General features: G+C 30.5%; 1 protein-coding gene across 8 annotated transcripts in view; it reads left to right on the top strand.

Annotated features, from left to right (window-relative positions):
- LOC122273047 (structural maintenance of chromosomes protein 6) overlaps positions 1–14,970 on the top strand; it is a 102,135-nt gene that overhangs the window by 30,924 nt on the left and 56,241 nt on the right. For all 8 annotated transcript variants that reach the window (XM_087150112.1, XM_087150113.1, XM_087150110.1 and 5 more), the window contains 4 exons: positions 3,095–3,211; positions 5,751–5,831; positions 7,498–7,644; positions 12,178–12,266. In XM_087150112.1, the coding sequence (XP_087006238.1) occupies positions 3,095–3,211; positions 5,751–5,831; positions 7,498–7,644; positions 12,178–12,266 (434 nt within the window). The remainder of the gene's footprint in view (positions 1–3,094; positions 3,212–5,750; positions 5,832–7,497; positions 7,645–12,177; positions 12,267–14,970) is intronic.

Genomic DNA, 14,970 nt, shown 5'->3' on the forward strand with positions numbered 1-14,970 from the left:
ATTAACATTAAAAGGTCCAAACTTCTGACTATTCTACTGGCCAAACTATTAGAGTCATATTTTCCAGATTGCTACAGCCCCCCATATTGTTAGGGTTAGAAATCTGAATCCGTTTTAAAGTCAGAAAAACAACTCCTGCAGAAAAAAAAAGTGATAAAAAATTTTAAAGATGTGTGTTAGCAGGACAGTACTTCATCAGGGGATGCACTGCCTGCTAACACACAGGAGCCTTTCTGTTGTCAATGGTGAAACCGAAAACTGACAGTGCCCCGATGTCCCATAATGGCAAATAAGGAAAAACAATTAGAAAAAATTAAATGTAAATACAAAGATAAATAAATGTCAAACAATCACAAAGTAAGTCTTAATAATGACTTAAAAGTCCACAAAATAAGACATAAGAAACGCCCACAAGTAAGAAAAATAAATAAAGATAAAGTTACAGTTAGAATTAGTCACAGTACAGTACATTTAGTCATAGTCTGATATGGTCATTTAAAATATTGTCTGCACTAACAGGGTTCCCACGGTCCTTGAGAGTCCTTGAAAGTCCTTGAATTTTTTCCCCCCTAAATTTAGGTCCTTGAAAGTGCTTGAAAAACGTCTTAGGTCCTTGAAAAACTTGATAGGTCCTTGAATTTGTCCAATACTGCCGGCGGCCCTTTTTATAAAACACCCGCGGTTCTTTCTCGTTCTTTCTGTTTTGTTCCCGAGCTCTCTCACGTGGTTTTTAACGCCACCGTTTCTAACCGGGCGTAGCGTCTTGGTGTCTGCCAAGCGCGCGGAGCACAGCAGACAATCAATGCGTTCGGGGCGAGACTCCGCTTCATCTTCTGTCGCATATGCTTAGATCTTCTTTTTTCTTATCGAAACTGGAATACTCTCGAATTTTGTAACAATATGTACCTTGTAGTTTTCAATAAATTTGCCGTTTTACCATCCGCACTTGTCCTTACGTTTGCGTCATTTCAAAACTTTATTGTAAAGCGTATTCGCAAAGGCACGGCTTCGTATTTGTGTTATGTAGTTTAGACTAGTTAGCCTGGGAAGTGCTATTTTAATCCCCAATGGATGGATAATCAAGCTTATAAAGAATGGATTTTATCGATGCCCGAAAAGAAGTTCAGAGCCAAGTGCCGATTATGCATGAAGGAGATCGATATCGCAAAAATGGAAGAATCTACTCTGAAATCACACATGAAAGAAAGGTAAAACAAAAAAGCAGTCTCATGCCCTGAGTTCTCTTTTTCCAAAGACATCAGCATCTAATTCATCTGGTGTAAATACTCCTTCAACATCGTGTGCCCCATGTGAAACAGAAACTTTAGTGGCCGAGGTAACATTGTCTTCTTATCTGGTCAAAAGGAATGTGCTTGATGCTGAAATTCTAATTATTCATGTAACTCCTGTGAAGGGATTAGTAAATTGTTCTCCAAAATGTTTGCTGATAGCTGTATAGCGAGACAATTTTTTTGTAGTGCCACAAAGTGAGCCTATTTGGGCTCCTTTGGATTGGCACTATACTTCAAAGGGATTCTTATAAATGAGCTGAAGAATGTTGATTGCTACACTGTACTCTTTGATGAGACGTTAAATCAGTCTCTACAATCTAAGCAGATGGACATTATGGTAAGGAATTGATAATAAAGTTTGCACTAAGTATCTTACCTCCCAATTTATGGGTCATGGAACTGCAGAAAATATTTTGTCCTCTTTTTACAAATGCATGGATGATGGTTAAAAGCTCTCTAAAATACTTTAATTATCCATAGATGAACCCTATGTCAGTTGGAAATTCTATTAGAAGCTTCAGTGTGAATTAAAAGAGAAATATTCCCACCAGGTCATATTCATTGGCAGTTGTGGATTACACATAACGAATAATGCTTTTAAACATGGTGAAAATGGGATATGTTCCTTCTAATTTTTATTTTTAGAGAGAATTCTTGCTGCATAACATTTAGAGAAGGTTGTGTAAATTATGGATGAATAATTTCAGAAACGATGTTTAATAGAGGAGAGGAGGGGGTTATGGAATAGTCATGGAATACCTAAGATTTAGCTCTGTCTTTCATGCAGCCTTCACATGGAAATACACAGGATTAAAGGATTTCACCATTAACACCTCATTACCATTAGTTATAGATTGTGCTGAAAATGATTTTGTGATGTAAAACCAGTAGGGTTGTTTTTAAAAAAATATAAATTTTAGTCCATAATACATATACTCTCTTCTCTCTATATAGGCAAAGCATTTAGGTATTATATTTGAAATTAATTATTGCCACAACAAGCATTGTTGCTTCTAGTAAAATAGAAGCGAATAATTTTTAAAATTGGTCTTAGATTAAGGTCCTTGAAAATTTTGTTGAGTTCCTTGAAAAGTCCTGGAAAGTCCTTGAATTTCAATCTCATCATAGAGTGGGAACCCTGACTAATTAATTAGCCTATTTAACACCAGGACCTCAAAACATTATGCTTGAGTGTTGGTACATGAAAATATTCCATTATTAGATTAGATTATTCAAGGTTTCTTTTTTTTTTATTTGTTCACTGTACATCAGAAAATCATATAATATTAGTTACTATTGGATTTTTTTAATTATGTAATAGAATAATTATAATTGTGCCTTTTATTTTATGTAATCTCATATACACTAAATATATTAAATTCTTTCTCAAATTTGATACTTTAAGTCTAAAATTTTAAATATTTTAATTTTAAAATTTTCTGTGTTTTTTACATTAATAATTTTGACTTTTATTATTTAGAATTTCTTCTTTTTTTTCTGCTTTTAATTTTTAAAAAATCGTGATTTTTCTTATTGATTTTTATTTGTTGATTAGATAATCAATGTATATACTTAAAAAATAGAGAAAATTGTAAATAGGCTAAATTTAAATATCAATATTAAAAGCCTTGATTCTAACCTTATCATTGTGGGATAAATAGAACAATTATTTTTACTTTTAATCTGTAACTTTAGTCAAACTCTAGTGTGACAATAAGAATTCTCTTATTAAAATACTATACAACAACTTAGGTGAAATCAACAAATGATTTATTTAAAACATTTTTATGTTTTTGTTTTAGGCTCTGGATCATACGGAGAAAGAAGTTAAAAGATTAGAGAAGTTGCGAAAAAGTGATGAACAACTCGATGAATTAAAAAGAGAATCATTTTGGGCCAAAGTTATACTATTAGAAAAAGTTTGTAGATAAATGTTACATAGCTGCCAATTTTTATGCATTTTGCATGAAATTTATTTTTATATTTTAAGTGGTAGTAAAAATTATGGCTTCTATTTATTTCTTGGATTTATAAATTTAACTTAAGGTAATTTTGATCCTGGCTGCATTTAATAAATTAAACTTTCATGCATAAATATATTATTACCGTTCTATAATGTATTTTAGCTTTTACGAATTAAAAATTATATTTCTGCCTATAATATTAATTCAATATTCCATATTACTACCGCTAGAAAATAAAGTTTATAGATTGACAGATATGATATTGTGATTTTACTGCAAAATGTATTAAAGCATATAATGTATCTCTGTGGATACCTTAGAAATTAAACAACTAAATTGCTGTGAAGAGCTTGTTGCTAATTATTTTATTCTGACTTAAGTTTAATTAAGATAATAAGATTAACTTAGATTTAAAAAAATATTATTTTAATCTCGTAAACTTTCTATTTTTAATAAAAGTGATTCTCTCCCCCCTTAACTGATTAAATAAAAATGAATTTTTTTTAAACTATAAAAGATGCAACAATTACTCTAATCAAATCTTAATTTTATTGCAAAACAAATCATAATTAAAACTTATTAAAATTACTTTAAATGTAATTATTGTATATATAAATAAACATATTAATGATTAATGCCTGTCAGCAATTAATTTAAACTTTCATTATCTATTATATTTCCTTATGGAGACATAATCAATTCATACAATTTGTGAACATAAAATTATATTAAATTTGTCCTACAGTCTCATTTTTCAAAAAATTCCTTTATGTGCAAGTAACAAGTGTACTTTTCGGCTTTCAGTGATGCAAAATGTTATATTAAGTGTTCCATTTAAGATTATTATATGTTTTATGAATGAAAAAAAATATTTTGTTTCTTATTTTTTTTAAAAAATCACCTAATTTTAAATTTCTTAAAGACAGCTAGCAGAATTTTGTTTTTAATTCTTTATCAACTTATTTTTCATTCAATTACTAATTATATTTCCTGATCATAAGACATTTACTTTTCCAAGACTTAAAAATTTAGATTATTATATTTAATAAGTTATTGGAAACCCTTATTTTTGTAAAAAATGTACCTATCTAGGGTATCATGTCTAGTGGAATCAGTGTTTATACATGTGTATATATATATTGGGTCATTTAGTATGAAACGTCCGATTTGAGAGCAAAAGTTTGGTTTATTATATCTTGGGCAAGAAATAATATAATTAATCAAAATATGCACCTAAACTATCAATGGAACTGTTCAATATCTCAGAAATATAGCGCCAATTTGTCACCTTTCTCTTAGCATCCTCGCCACTGTTTCTTGTAAGCTCAATCAGTTGAAATTTGGTTGTTGATTTTATAGCATGAGCGTGCTCGTAGCACCAATGATAATAAAATTTCAAATACAGTCCAATAGCTATTTTATTCATTATTATCAAACGAACCGGCATAGAAATCAAATCAATTAGTATCAAGCAACAACGTTGCCATTTTAAAAATAGTTTATCAATACCGCTAGCGAAAAAATCTGGAGAGCACTGGTGATGAAATCCCAATATGCATTTTCCACTGCATGTTGGGAATTGAAAATTTTCCTTGCAAAAAATTGCCCAAAGTTTGGAAAAAATGGTAATCGGTTGGCGCGAGTATGGTGGGTGACAAAGGGTTTCCAGGCCCAGTTCCAGTAGTTTAAGTAACGACGATCTTGCAACGTGTAGTAGAGCGTTGTCCTGCATGAGGATTGGTCTGTTCCTGTTGACTAATCTCTGCTGCTTAATTTGAAGCTGCCTCATCATTTCTTCAAACTGCTCAAGGTAGAAGTCCGCCGTTACTGTTTATCCACCTTGCTCTCAGACCACCCGCGGGGTTCATTTTGAAAATCAAAATCTCCAGATAGGAATTTTATGAACCATCAATGTACTGTACGTTCGTTGGCTACATCCTTGCCAAACACTTCATTAACATTTCGGCTTGTGTGCGCTTCATTAGTTCCAAAATGGAACTCATATTCAAAAATAACTCGCATTTTTGTCTTATCTATGGCTTACAATATTTAACCTCCATACGACAATATGATAGGCTATAAAAAACAAAAACGTGCACCTGAAAGCCAGATGGCGCACCTTCTCAATGCAAATAAATTAAGGGCAATCGAAGTGAAATATCGGAGACATCTGGTATCAAACTTGAGGCTTTAGGTAATCGGACATGTCATACTTAATGACCCAATATATATATATATGGTATGACTTGCGGAATTGTCCAAAATCTGAAAAAACTCTTTAAGCTTGGGATAAATACATTTAATTTTGGGCAACTAGCTTAGACGTCGTTAGTGGTTTAAGTAAAAGAAAATCAGGATGTTCCAAAGCAGTTCAGATTTTCAAGATTATAATATGTATACTATATCTATATCATGTCACTTTTTCAGTACTAATTGTTTGTCATGCTTATCTTGTTCTCTGAAATTAATTTAAAAGTAAAAAAAAAATTTTTAGGAATTAGAAACAGAAAAAGATAAAAAAGAAGAGCTTCTTGAAAAAATAGATAGCGCAAAAAAAGAAGCTGAAGAAAGCAAGGTAATTTTTTTGAAAATTATTTTTTTTTTAATTTTCTATTTTTATTTGCTGTTTATTTATTTGCCAGTATCTAGGTATCTTATTTATAGAAAAAACAAACGTTTTATTGTAATAATATTTTGATTGATAAAATAATATCTACCTACTCCTGATTAATGCCTGCTTCTTTCAATGTTAACCGTTTTGTTATGACTGTTTATAGTTAAACTTTTCGTGATGACTGTTCATTGTTAACCCTTTTGTGACATCTCCCTAGGAGAGTGTACCATCTCAATTTCTCCTTCACTGCCACATATTTGTGACAGTGTTCTGAAATGTTCTAAAAACTATAATTTTTAGCACTAGATGGCATTGTATATCCATCAGATTTGAGATACATGTAGGTTTGGCTTTCTACTGAAAGTGAGAGACATATGACTCGCATGCACATGGTGCTTAATTATCTAAACATATCAGAGCAAAAAGAATGTTTCCTAATTCTTTCCTAGTTCTTGCTTTATGGTGGCTTTTTAAAATGAGAGCATATAGTATTTGTTTATAGTAATAGGGAGAGTTTTATTTTCTCTAGAGTGTATATTTGGGTTTGCAGTACAGTTTTCGATTGATAATTAGAACTTGAAGATGTAAAATTGCTCTGTTCCTTTGCTGTGTTAAAGCATCAAAAATATTTTACTCAACTTAAAATACCAGAAATTATACAAAAATTTATTTAAATAAGAAAAAACTTAAGTAAATACATTATATGTAAATAAATAATATATACCATATATGTCCTTTATCTACTTTACAGTACATTATTAAAGAACAAGTTCACATTTTGGCATTTTAATAGATTTAGGCTTAATAGCAAAAAATCCCTCAGACCTGGAATGGCGCTCAGAAATGAGACAACTGGCCTCAGAGATAAGTGCTATATGTATGTATATAATATATATTGAACAGGGGTTAGTTGTTTAATCTAATTTATGCAGAGCAAAAGTCATCACCATGAATAATATTACTGTTACAGAACTTTTTGTTTTCTTTTAGACTCTAAATAAGTGTGTGAATGATATTAAATGCATTGCATAATAAATACATAACATAATTACGGTTTAATAATTGCAAAACTTTAATACATTAAACAAAAATGTAAAATGCTGTGTAATAAAGTAATGTTTAGAAATGATAACCTGGATATTTGTTTTATGTATTTAAATTTGAATAATTATCAAAATCAAATACATGATAGTGGCAGTTATTAATATTAAAAAGGGATGATAAATAAATACTGGTTAATAAGGCATAAATTAATAAAGCAGATAAATACTATTAGAAGGGATGAATACATAATATTCATATCCTAATTTTAACAAAGATCTTTATTTGTTTACAAGTATAGCATGGGACTTTTCTATCCAATGAGTTGACAAAAAAGCAGGACCATGTTCATTACTTTAAAAAAAAAATTAAACATGTCAATTTTAAACCAAGTGACATGTGCTGTTTAGCCATTTCTAGCTTTTGTGTCAATTAACTTCAACTAACCAGCTAGCAGCAGGAAATGGCAAGATGACAATTGTCTTCTAATGATGCATTTAGCTATGTATATTATTTTTAATGTATTAAACAAAAATTTGCTTATTTTAGTTTTTAATTTGTTATGAAAGGTTTCATTATATTTTAGAATAAACATGATGAAATGACACTTGAACATGACAAATTTAAACAAGAAAGAGCTGAGATTGAGGAGAAAATTGTTACAGAAAGGAAATCTTATTCTGAATTGGATATTCAGTTAGATACATGTGCTGGCAAAGTTCGAAGTTGTAAGGTACGTCGTAAGACAGGTTCTCAAATTCTTCTAAAGTTGCGGCAGCCTTACAAGGTTAAAATCATTCCATAGCATACTTGACATATTATTTGTTACAGGGCAAACCTGTCATACATACAATTTTTTTGACACACACTTCACTCCACTCTTGTTATATAATTTTTGTCTTGCTGCTACCCCGTCATATAATTTTTGCTTCATGGTACCCCTGTGGTGTAATTTTTATCTTACTGTTCCCTGTCATATAATTTTTATTAATTACAACCAATATATGTTTTATGTATATAAACAATTACTTACTCTGGAAACAGGGAAAACCAATGATTCATCTGAAAGTGCTACTATAAAACTTTGAATTCTCAAAGTAACCTCAATTCTGGAATTTTTTGGGCAACTAGCAGTATCTTTCGTTATATTCATTCAATTAATATGGCATCACGATATGTGAACACAAAATGTTTCATTTTAATTATTAGTTTCAGTTTTCTTAAAATTTTAAAACTTATGGTCTATAAGCATTTTTGAAGACTTATTCCTATCTCTCTAAAGACAGTAATAAAAATTTATAATGTAATGCTTTAATAGAAATCATAAAAATGATTTTTGTTTTGTGTATGAAAAGGCTTAAAACAGTGAATAATTTTAGCTTAAAAAACTTCTTTTTTTTTGTATTTAGATTTAAATTTTTAATTCATATAAATATCTATATAAATGTTTAAATTATTGTTAAAACTATTTTTGTCTTATTTGTATTTTTTAATTTTAATCATGAAATTATTTAGAGTTTTCTAGTTTTATTCATAAAATTAGGGTTTGTCTGGAAAGTGATCAGCTGGAAGTATATGATCAGAGTGTAAACATAGTTTGTTTTAAAATCCACTCAAATAATTTAAAAGGACTCTATACCGCAGGAGAAACTTTTCGTCTTAAATTCTCTTACACCTCCATTACTGTTTTAAAATTTAAAGAAAAGAAAAAGTGAGATCAGGCAAACCTAAAGTAAGCCATGAAGTTTCAATCGCTGGAGAAAAATAATTTAAAAATGTGAAAGTTTTATATCAAAAGCTTCCGCTATTTAATCATTTCCCTAATAGTGCAATTCCACCGTTTTGGAATGTTATGGTTGTAGACTTTGAAAGTATAATTTAGATTTTTAAAAAATTAAGCAGTTCTAATAATTTTTGTTAAAACTGAACTTAGTGCAATTTACACTCACTTCAACTTTTTATAACCTTTCTTAGACGAAAAAATTTTTTTTTAATAATTAAGAACTGATGCTTATGGATTTAACAGCATAATATCTAGTCCATAAACTAATTTTAAATTTTTGAAAAATTGTTAAACTTCTAACCATTTTTAAAATTTGGAGTGAGTGTAAATTACACCCAGACTTAATTTTAAAAAAATTATTAGAACTGATTGAATTTTTTAACTGAGTTATAAGCTCAGGGTTCCCGCGGCCTTGAAGAGTACTTGAATTTCATTTTGATTTTCAAGGGCCCCTAGAAGTACTTGAAAATGATATTAAATCCTTGAAAAAATTCGAAATCACCTTGAAAAGTATCGAAAACTCAGGAAAACCAGTATTTCTATGTTTAACTTTTTGACGCGCGTAAGTGTGAGAGAATGACTTCCCCGTCTTTCAGATGATGACACGTACTGTTTGATTTTAGGATTTTATGTATGTTTGACTGATTTTAGGAATTTTAAATATTAGGAACTGCTCCAGATTCTGAAAAAATCTCGATTCTTATTCACGCGATTTTAATATCAATCATCGATCTTCGTATTGAACTTATTTAAAAATTATGTGTTGCAGGGATGAAAGACTTCCGCGAAAAAGGGGAAATCCGCTTTTTTTCCCCAAATTTGAAAATTTCCGATCATGTTCCAAAAACTAAAATTTTTGGGAAGTCCTATTGGAGAAACCCAAGCCGCCCGAACAATAGTCGGATTACCGCGACTTCTGCTATAGAGTAGAAAGGAGTCTAAGCGTTTCGTTTCGAGCGCCGATATTTTATTTAATTTTTTTTTTTTTTTGTTTGGCTGATTTTTGGAATTTTAAATATTAGGAACTGCACCGGAATCTGCTAAAATCGCTATTTTTAATCAGACGATTTTAATATCAATCATTGATTTTCGTATTTAACTGATTTAAAACTTACGTGTTGCAATTTTTTACGCGATTTAAAAATCGTACTAGCAATTCCTATTCACTCAATTTCAAAATCCAATATCGCGATTTGTGTTTAAGCGTTTTTAAAACCCAATATCGCGATTTGTATTGTCGTGAGTTTGAAATCCAACGTCGCGATTCGTATTCACGCATTTTTAAATCCAATTTTGCGATTCGTTATCACGCAGTTGTAATATCAGATATCGTTTTTCGTATTTGTACGCTATTTAAAAATTACTCACTGCGATTCGTATTCATGTGATCTAAAAATTATGCATCGTGATTCTTATTTACGCGATTTAAAAATTCAATATCACAATTTGTATTTTCGTGTCTTTAAAATCCAACAGCTCGATTCGTATTCACGGGATTTTAAAATCCAAAATCGCGATTCATATTCACGCGATTTTAAAATCCAAAAACGCGATTCATATTCACGCGATTTTAAAATCCAATATCGTGATTCATATTCACGCGATTTTAGAATCCAAAATGGCGATTCATATTCACGCGATTTTAAAATCTAATATCGTGATTCATATTCACGCGATTTTAGAATCCAAAATCGCGATTCATATTCACGCGATTTTAAAATCCAATATTGTGATTTGTATTTTCGGGTTTTTAAAATCCAACTGCAGGATTCATATTCACGCGGTTTTAAAATCCAACAGCATGATTCACATTCACGCAATTTTAAAATCCAAAATCGCGATTCATATTCACGCGAATTCAAATTCCAAAATCGCGATTCATATTCACGCAATTTTGAAATACAAAATCACGATTCATATTCATGCGATTTTATAATCCAATAACAAGATTCATATTCACACGATTTTAAAACCCAATATCGCGATTCTTGAAAGAAGTAGAAGTAATATTTCTCTTGAATTAGTTACTGTAAAGATGTGATATATTTTTTATTAGTAAGTAATTTAATAGTCGCGCCTTCCTATAATTGCTTAATTTTTGTTAATATATTAGTGGTCAAAATTTTAAAATTATATTTAAGAAAAATTTAAAGTTAACTGTCTAAATGCTTCTGCCACTTTAAATATTGAATAAAAATCTCCCAGCCTAGTTAAAAGTTGCTTTTATAAATCTCAGTATCATATAGAGCACTCCCCCCCCCCTCCTCCTAGTGACCTGCATTGTGAAAGTTCAGCTTTTTTTATTTTTGTCCACTTTAATGCCTGGTGTTGCAATTCGTTTTCGCGTGATTCAAAAATCGTACTCGCAATTCTCATTAAAGTAATTTAAAAATCTAATATCACGATTTGTACTTGAGCGTTTTTTTAGCACAATTAATTTTTCCGCGAGTTTAAAATCCAATGTCGCTATTCGTATTCACACATTTTGCGATATCAAACATCGATTTTTGTATTTATACTTGATTTGAAAACTACTCGTTGCAATTTATATTCACGTGACCATGTCAAGTGCGTATGATCGATGCTACTGAAAAAAAGTTAATTCAAGTATGAGTGGTTAATTAAAAAAGTCAGTGACCAAAATTGTTACTAAGAATCTATCAGAAGGTATAGAGGTGAAAGTTGGCAACTGTTTCAATTTAAAATGGTTGATTGGTAATAAATTTAAAATGATAATCGAGCCGCAACATCCAATAATTGATTAATTTTCTTAAATAGTAAAGTGGTCGAAATTTCAAAATTATATTTAAGAGCAATTTAAATTTCACTGTCTAAATGCTTCTGCCACTTTATATAATATTAAATAAGAGTCTCCCGGCAGAGTTGTTTTTAAATATCTAATTGATATCACAATATTATATTGAACATTCCCCCCTACCCCGTCTTCTGCTCGAATCTTTGCTTATTCAGAGGTTGTATACCTAGCTTAAAATAAGCCTTAATGCAAAATTCAAACCTGACGTTTTTATGCATCATGAATTTTATTCTCGACTTGATGCCAATCACCCTTGTTTTTTTATTATATCACTTTCCGAAATCAAGAGAGAGCAATGGAAGTCTTATTTTTCAGTACTGCTATTATCGACTAACATTTATCGTCAAAACATTTTAGTTTAAAATGTTACAATTTAGTCTATCTTTAACTAAAATTTAAGTCCTTGAGAATTTTATAATAAGTCTTAAAAAGTCCTTGAAAAGTACTTGAATTTTATTTTTATAGTAGATCATGAACCCTGTAAGCTTTTAAAGTCTGCTAATATGGCATTTGTAAATTGTAGAACTGCCCCATGGTTGTTTTACTGTTAAAATCCTAGTTTTCACCATGTCATGATAAATACAACCCCACCCAAGCTTATTTGATTTACTTTCTGTTTATTTATTTATCTATTTTCCTAAACTTCTTATTTTTTTTCCTTTATGAAGGGAGAAGTAGAACTATATAAGAGGGAGGAAAAGAAATTACTAGCTGATATTCGTGATATAGAAGCAACTATAAATGAACATCAGAGAAAGTAGGTGTTTATTAAAATTTTTTATTTAATTTTAAGTTACATTATTAATTTAACTGTGATTTAGAATAAGTGTTGATTTGTTTTCCATAAGTTTTAAGGACTATTTTTCATAGCTGATTTTTCTTTTCTCTAACAGTAGGGCAGAATGATGCACCGTGGACCGTGTCTTTTAAATATAAATTTATTACTCTGAATCATTTAACTTATTTGTTATTACATGCCATTTAAATGCATGTTATAAATTAATAAAAAACTCATAATATCCCTCAATATACCTTGATTTACTTTAAAATATGTAATTTTTTAAGATTAAAAGACAAACAATTTTTTTGCTAAATGTTTATAGAAATAACAGATTTTCAAAATAACATAATAGAATTTTGTTTTTGAATAAAATTAGATGTATTAAGATACTTTTTGAAAAACAAATACATTAGGTCTACAATTTTAGAAAGAAATGAAAGAATATTCAGAAATAAATAATACATATAAAAGTACCATCATCATCATTGTTAGCCAGACAGCCCAATGTGGGCCAATGCCTTCCTCTGAAGATTTATAGTTGATCTCCAATTCTTTTCATTAATTGCAAGAAAATCAGACTCCACCAAATCGGCCCGTCTTAACCGTGGCCTTCGCGCTTTCTTGTTCTAGTGGGTCTAAAAAGCAATATCTTTTTTATTGTATTGACTCATTCCTATCACATGGGCCATCCAATTCATTCCATTTATTTTTATGTATTTAATAATATCAAGTTGCTTATAAATCTAGTGCAGTTCAAAGTTAAATCTCCTTCTCCAATTATTTTTTTCATTTACACCACCAAGTATACTCCACAAAATCTTTCTCTCAAATATTGCGACTCAATTTCCCTCCAGTTTTGTCATTATCCAAGCTTAAGAAGTATATGTCAAGACCGGCCGGAGTTTTGTAAATTAAGAACTTTGTTTTTCTGGAAAGAAACCTAGATTTCATAAATCTTCTTAGCCCGTAGTCTTTGCCTGATAGAGTCGGTTTCTTAATTTAGGAAACACATTCTGTTATCAATATTAATAATTGATCTGAAGTAAGTAAAACTCCTTACTGTTGCAATCTATGAAAATCTATTTCAAAACAGGGGTCTGGGAAATAAAAGTGCCCTAACAGCAAAATAACGAGCTCTCATTGGACCAATATTTATGAAACTCGGTCCAATAACAGGGGTGATTGTGTTCCGGATGTACCCCTGAATTCTGGGTTTTTCGCATTATTCCTCCAGGTCTGGAAATTAGTAGCAAGGCCTGGGATTTTTTCGCAGAAATCCGAGCATCTCAAGACTGTTAATTTGCAGATTTCCACGAACCAGAACTTGTAATCCGATGAAATTTTCACTGCAATTTAACATTTAGAGTAAGACATAAGTTCTACAATCTAGAAATAAAATTTTTAAACCTTCACTAAATTGCATTAACAAGATTTTTTCAAACACGTGTCTCTTCTGCAATTATACATTTTTGGTTTGTCGACTTTTCATAGTTTTAAATGTTTGAAACTATGCCAGACTCCTCTAATATTGAGATTCATAATAACACAATTTTAATATCTAGCATCGATTTTCGTATTTACCTAAGTTAAAAGTTATTCACTGTGAATTGTATTCATGTGATTTTAAAATTGAACATTGTGGTTCATATTCAAGTGAGTTTAAAATCTTGTTTCACTATTCCTAGACGCTGGATCTAAAAAATTGTGTGTATCACGATTCAGAAATCCAATAATGCTATTTTTGTTTTCGCGTTCTAAAAATCCACCATCGTGTTTCATATTCAGGGTTCATACTCCTCCTGAAATTCCTGAAAAACTCCTGAAATTAGCTTTTTTTTTCTAAGGGCACTTATAACTCCTGAAATTGGCATTTTAACTCCTGAAAATTAAATTTTATCTCCTGAAAAATTTTTAACAAAAATAAAAAAAACTTTTCTTAAACGGAGAAAATAATTAATCATTCCTTCCGTTTTCCCATCCCTTTCGTCCCTGGCTAGCAAATGAACTGTATAAAGATTGGCTGCTAAGTGTTGTTCCTGTGCCGGTTTATAATTTGAATCGAGTAATTCATTTGAATAGCCTCACTACAAAAGCTGAAATTTTATGAATTTTAAAGGTTTTAAGCTCACATTATTCCTACAAATCTTGTGAAAATGCGAATTTTCTTTTTAAAGCTATGTTTTCTGATAGCCAGATAGCAAGCAATTTCAGTTGTGGTGGAAAGAAAAACTGCCACCTCTCAGTTTTTGGTATTGCGCTATATTTTTTGTCTCTACTTAAGTCAAGAGTGAAGGAGGAAACCAATTATGTACTGCTTTTTGATGAAAGTCTAAATGATGTTAATCAATTCAAAAACTGGATTGTCATGTAAGATTTTGGGACGGTAACCAAATAAATACATGCTACTATTCTTCAGACTTTCTAGGACATGTTACATCTGAACTTTTATTTGAAAAAATAACTGAGAAATGCTTGTGCATAAATACTAAAAGTTTACTATTATCTATGGATGGCCCGAATGTCAACCTAAAAGTGCTAGGCATAATGATAGAAAAAATGAAGAATGAACACAATGTGAGTCTCTTGAATGTAAGTTCATGTGGACTGCACATAGTGCATAATACCTTTAGGGGTGGTTGCTCTGTTGCTTTTCCAAAAGTAGAGCATGCTGCATCATCTG

The sequence above is a fragment of the Parasteatoda tepidariorum genome, chromosome 8 (genome assembly GCF_982258835.1).
Source record: "Parasteatoda tepidariorum strain Cologne lab strain chromosome 8, Ptep-v5.0, whole genome shotgun sequence".
NCBI lineage: Eukaryota > Metazoa > Arthropoda > Arachnida > Araneae > Theridiidae > Parasteatoda > Parasteatoda tepidariorum.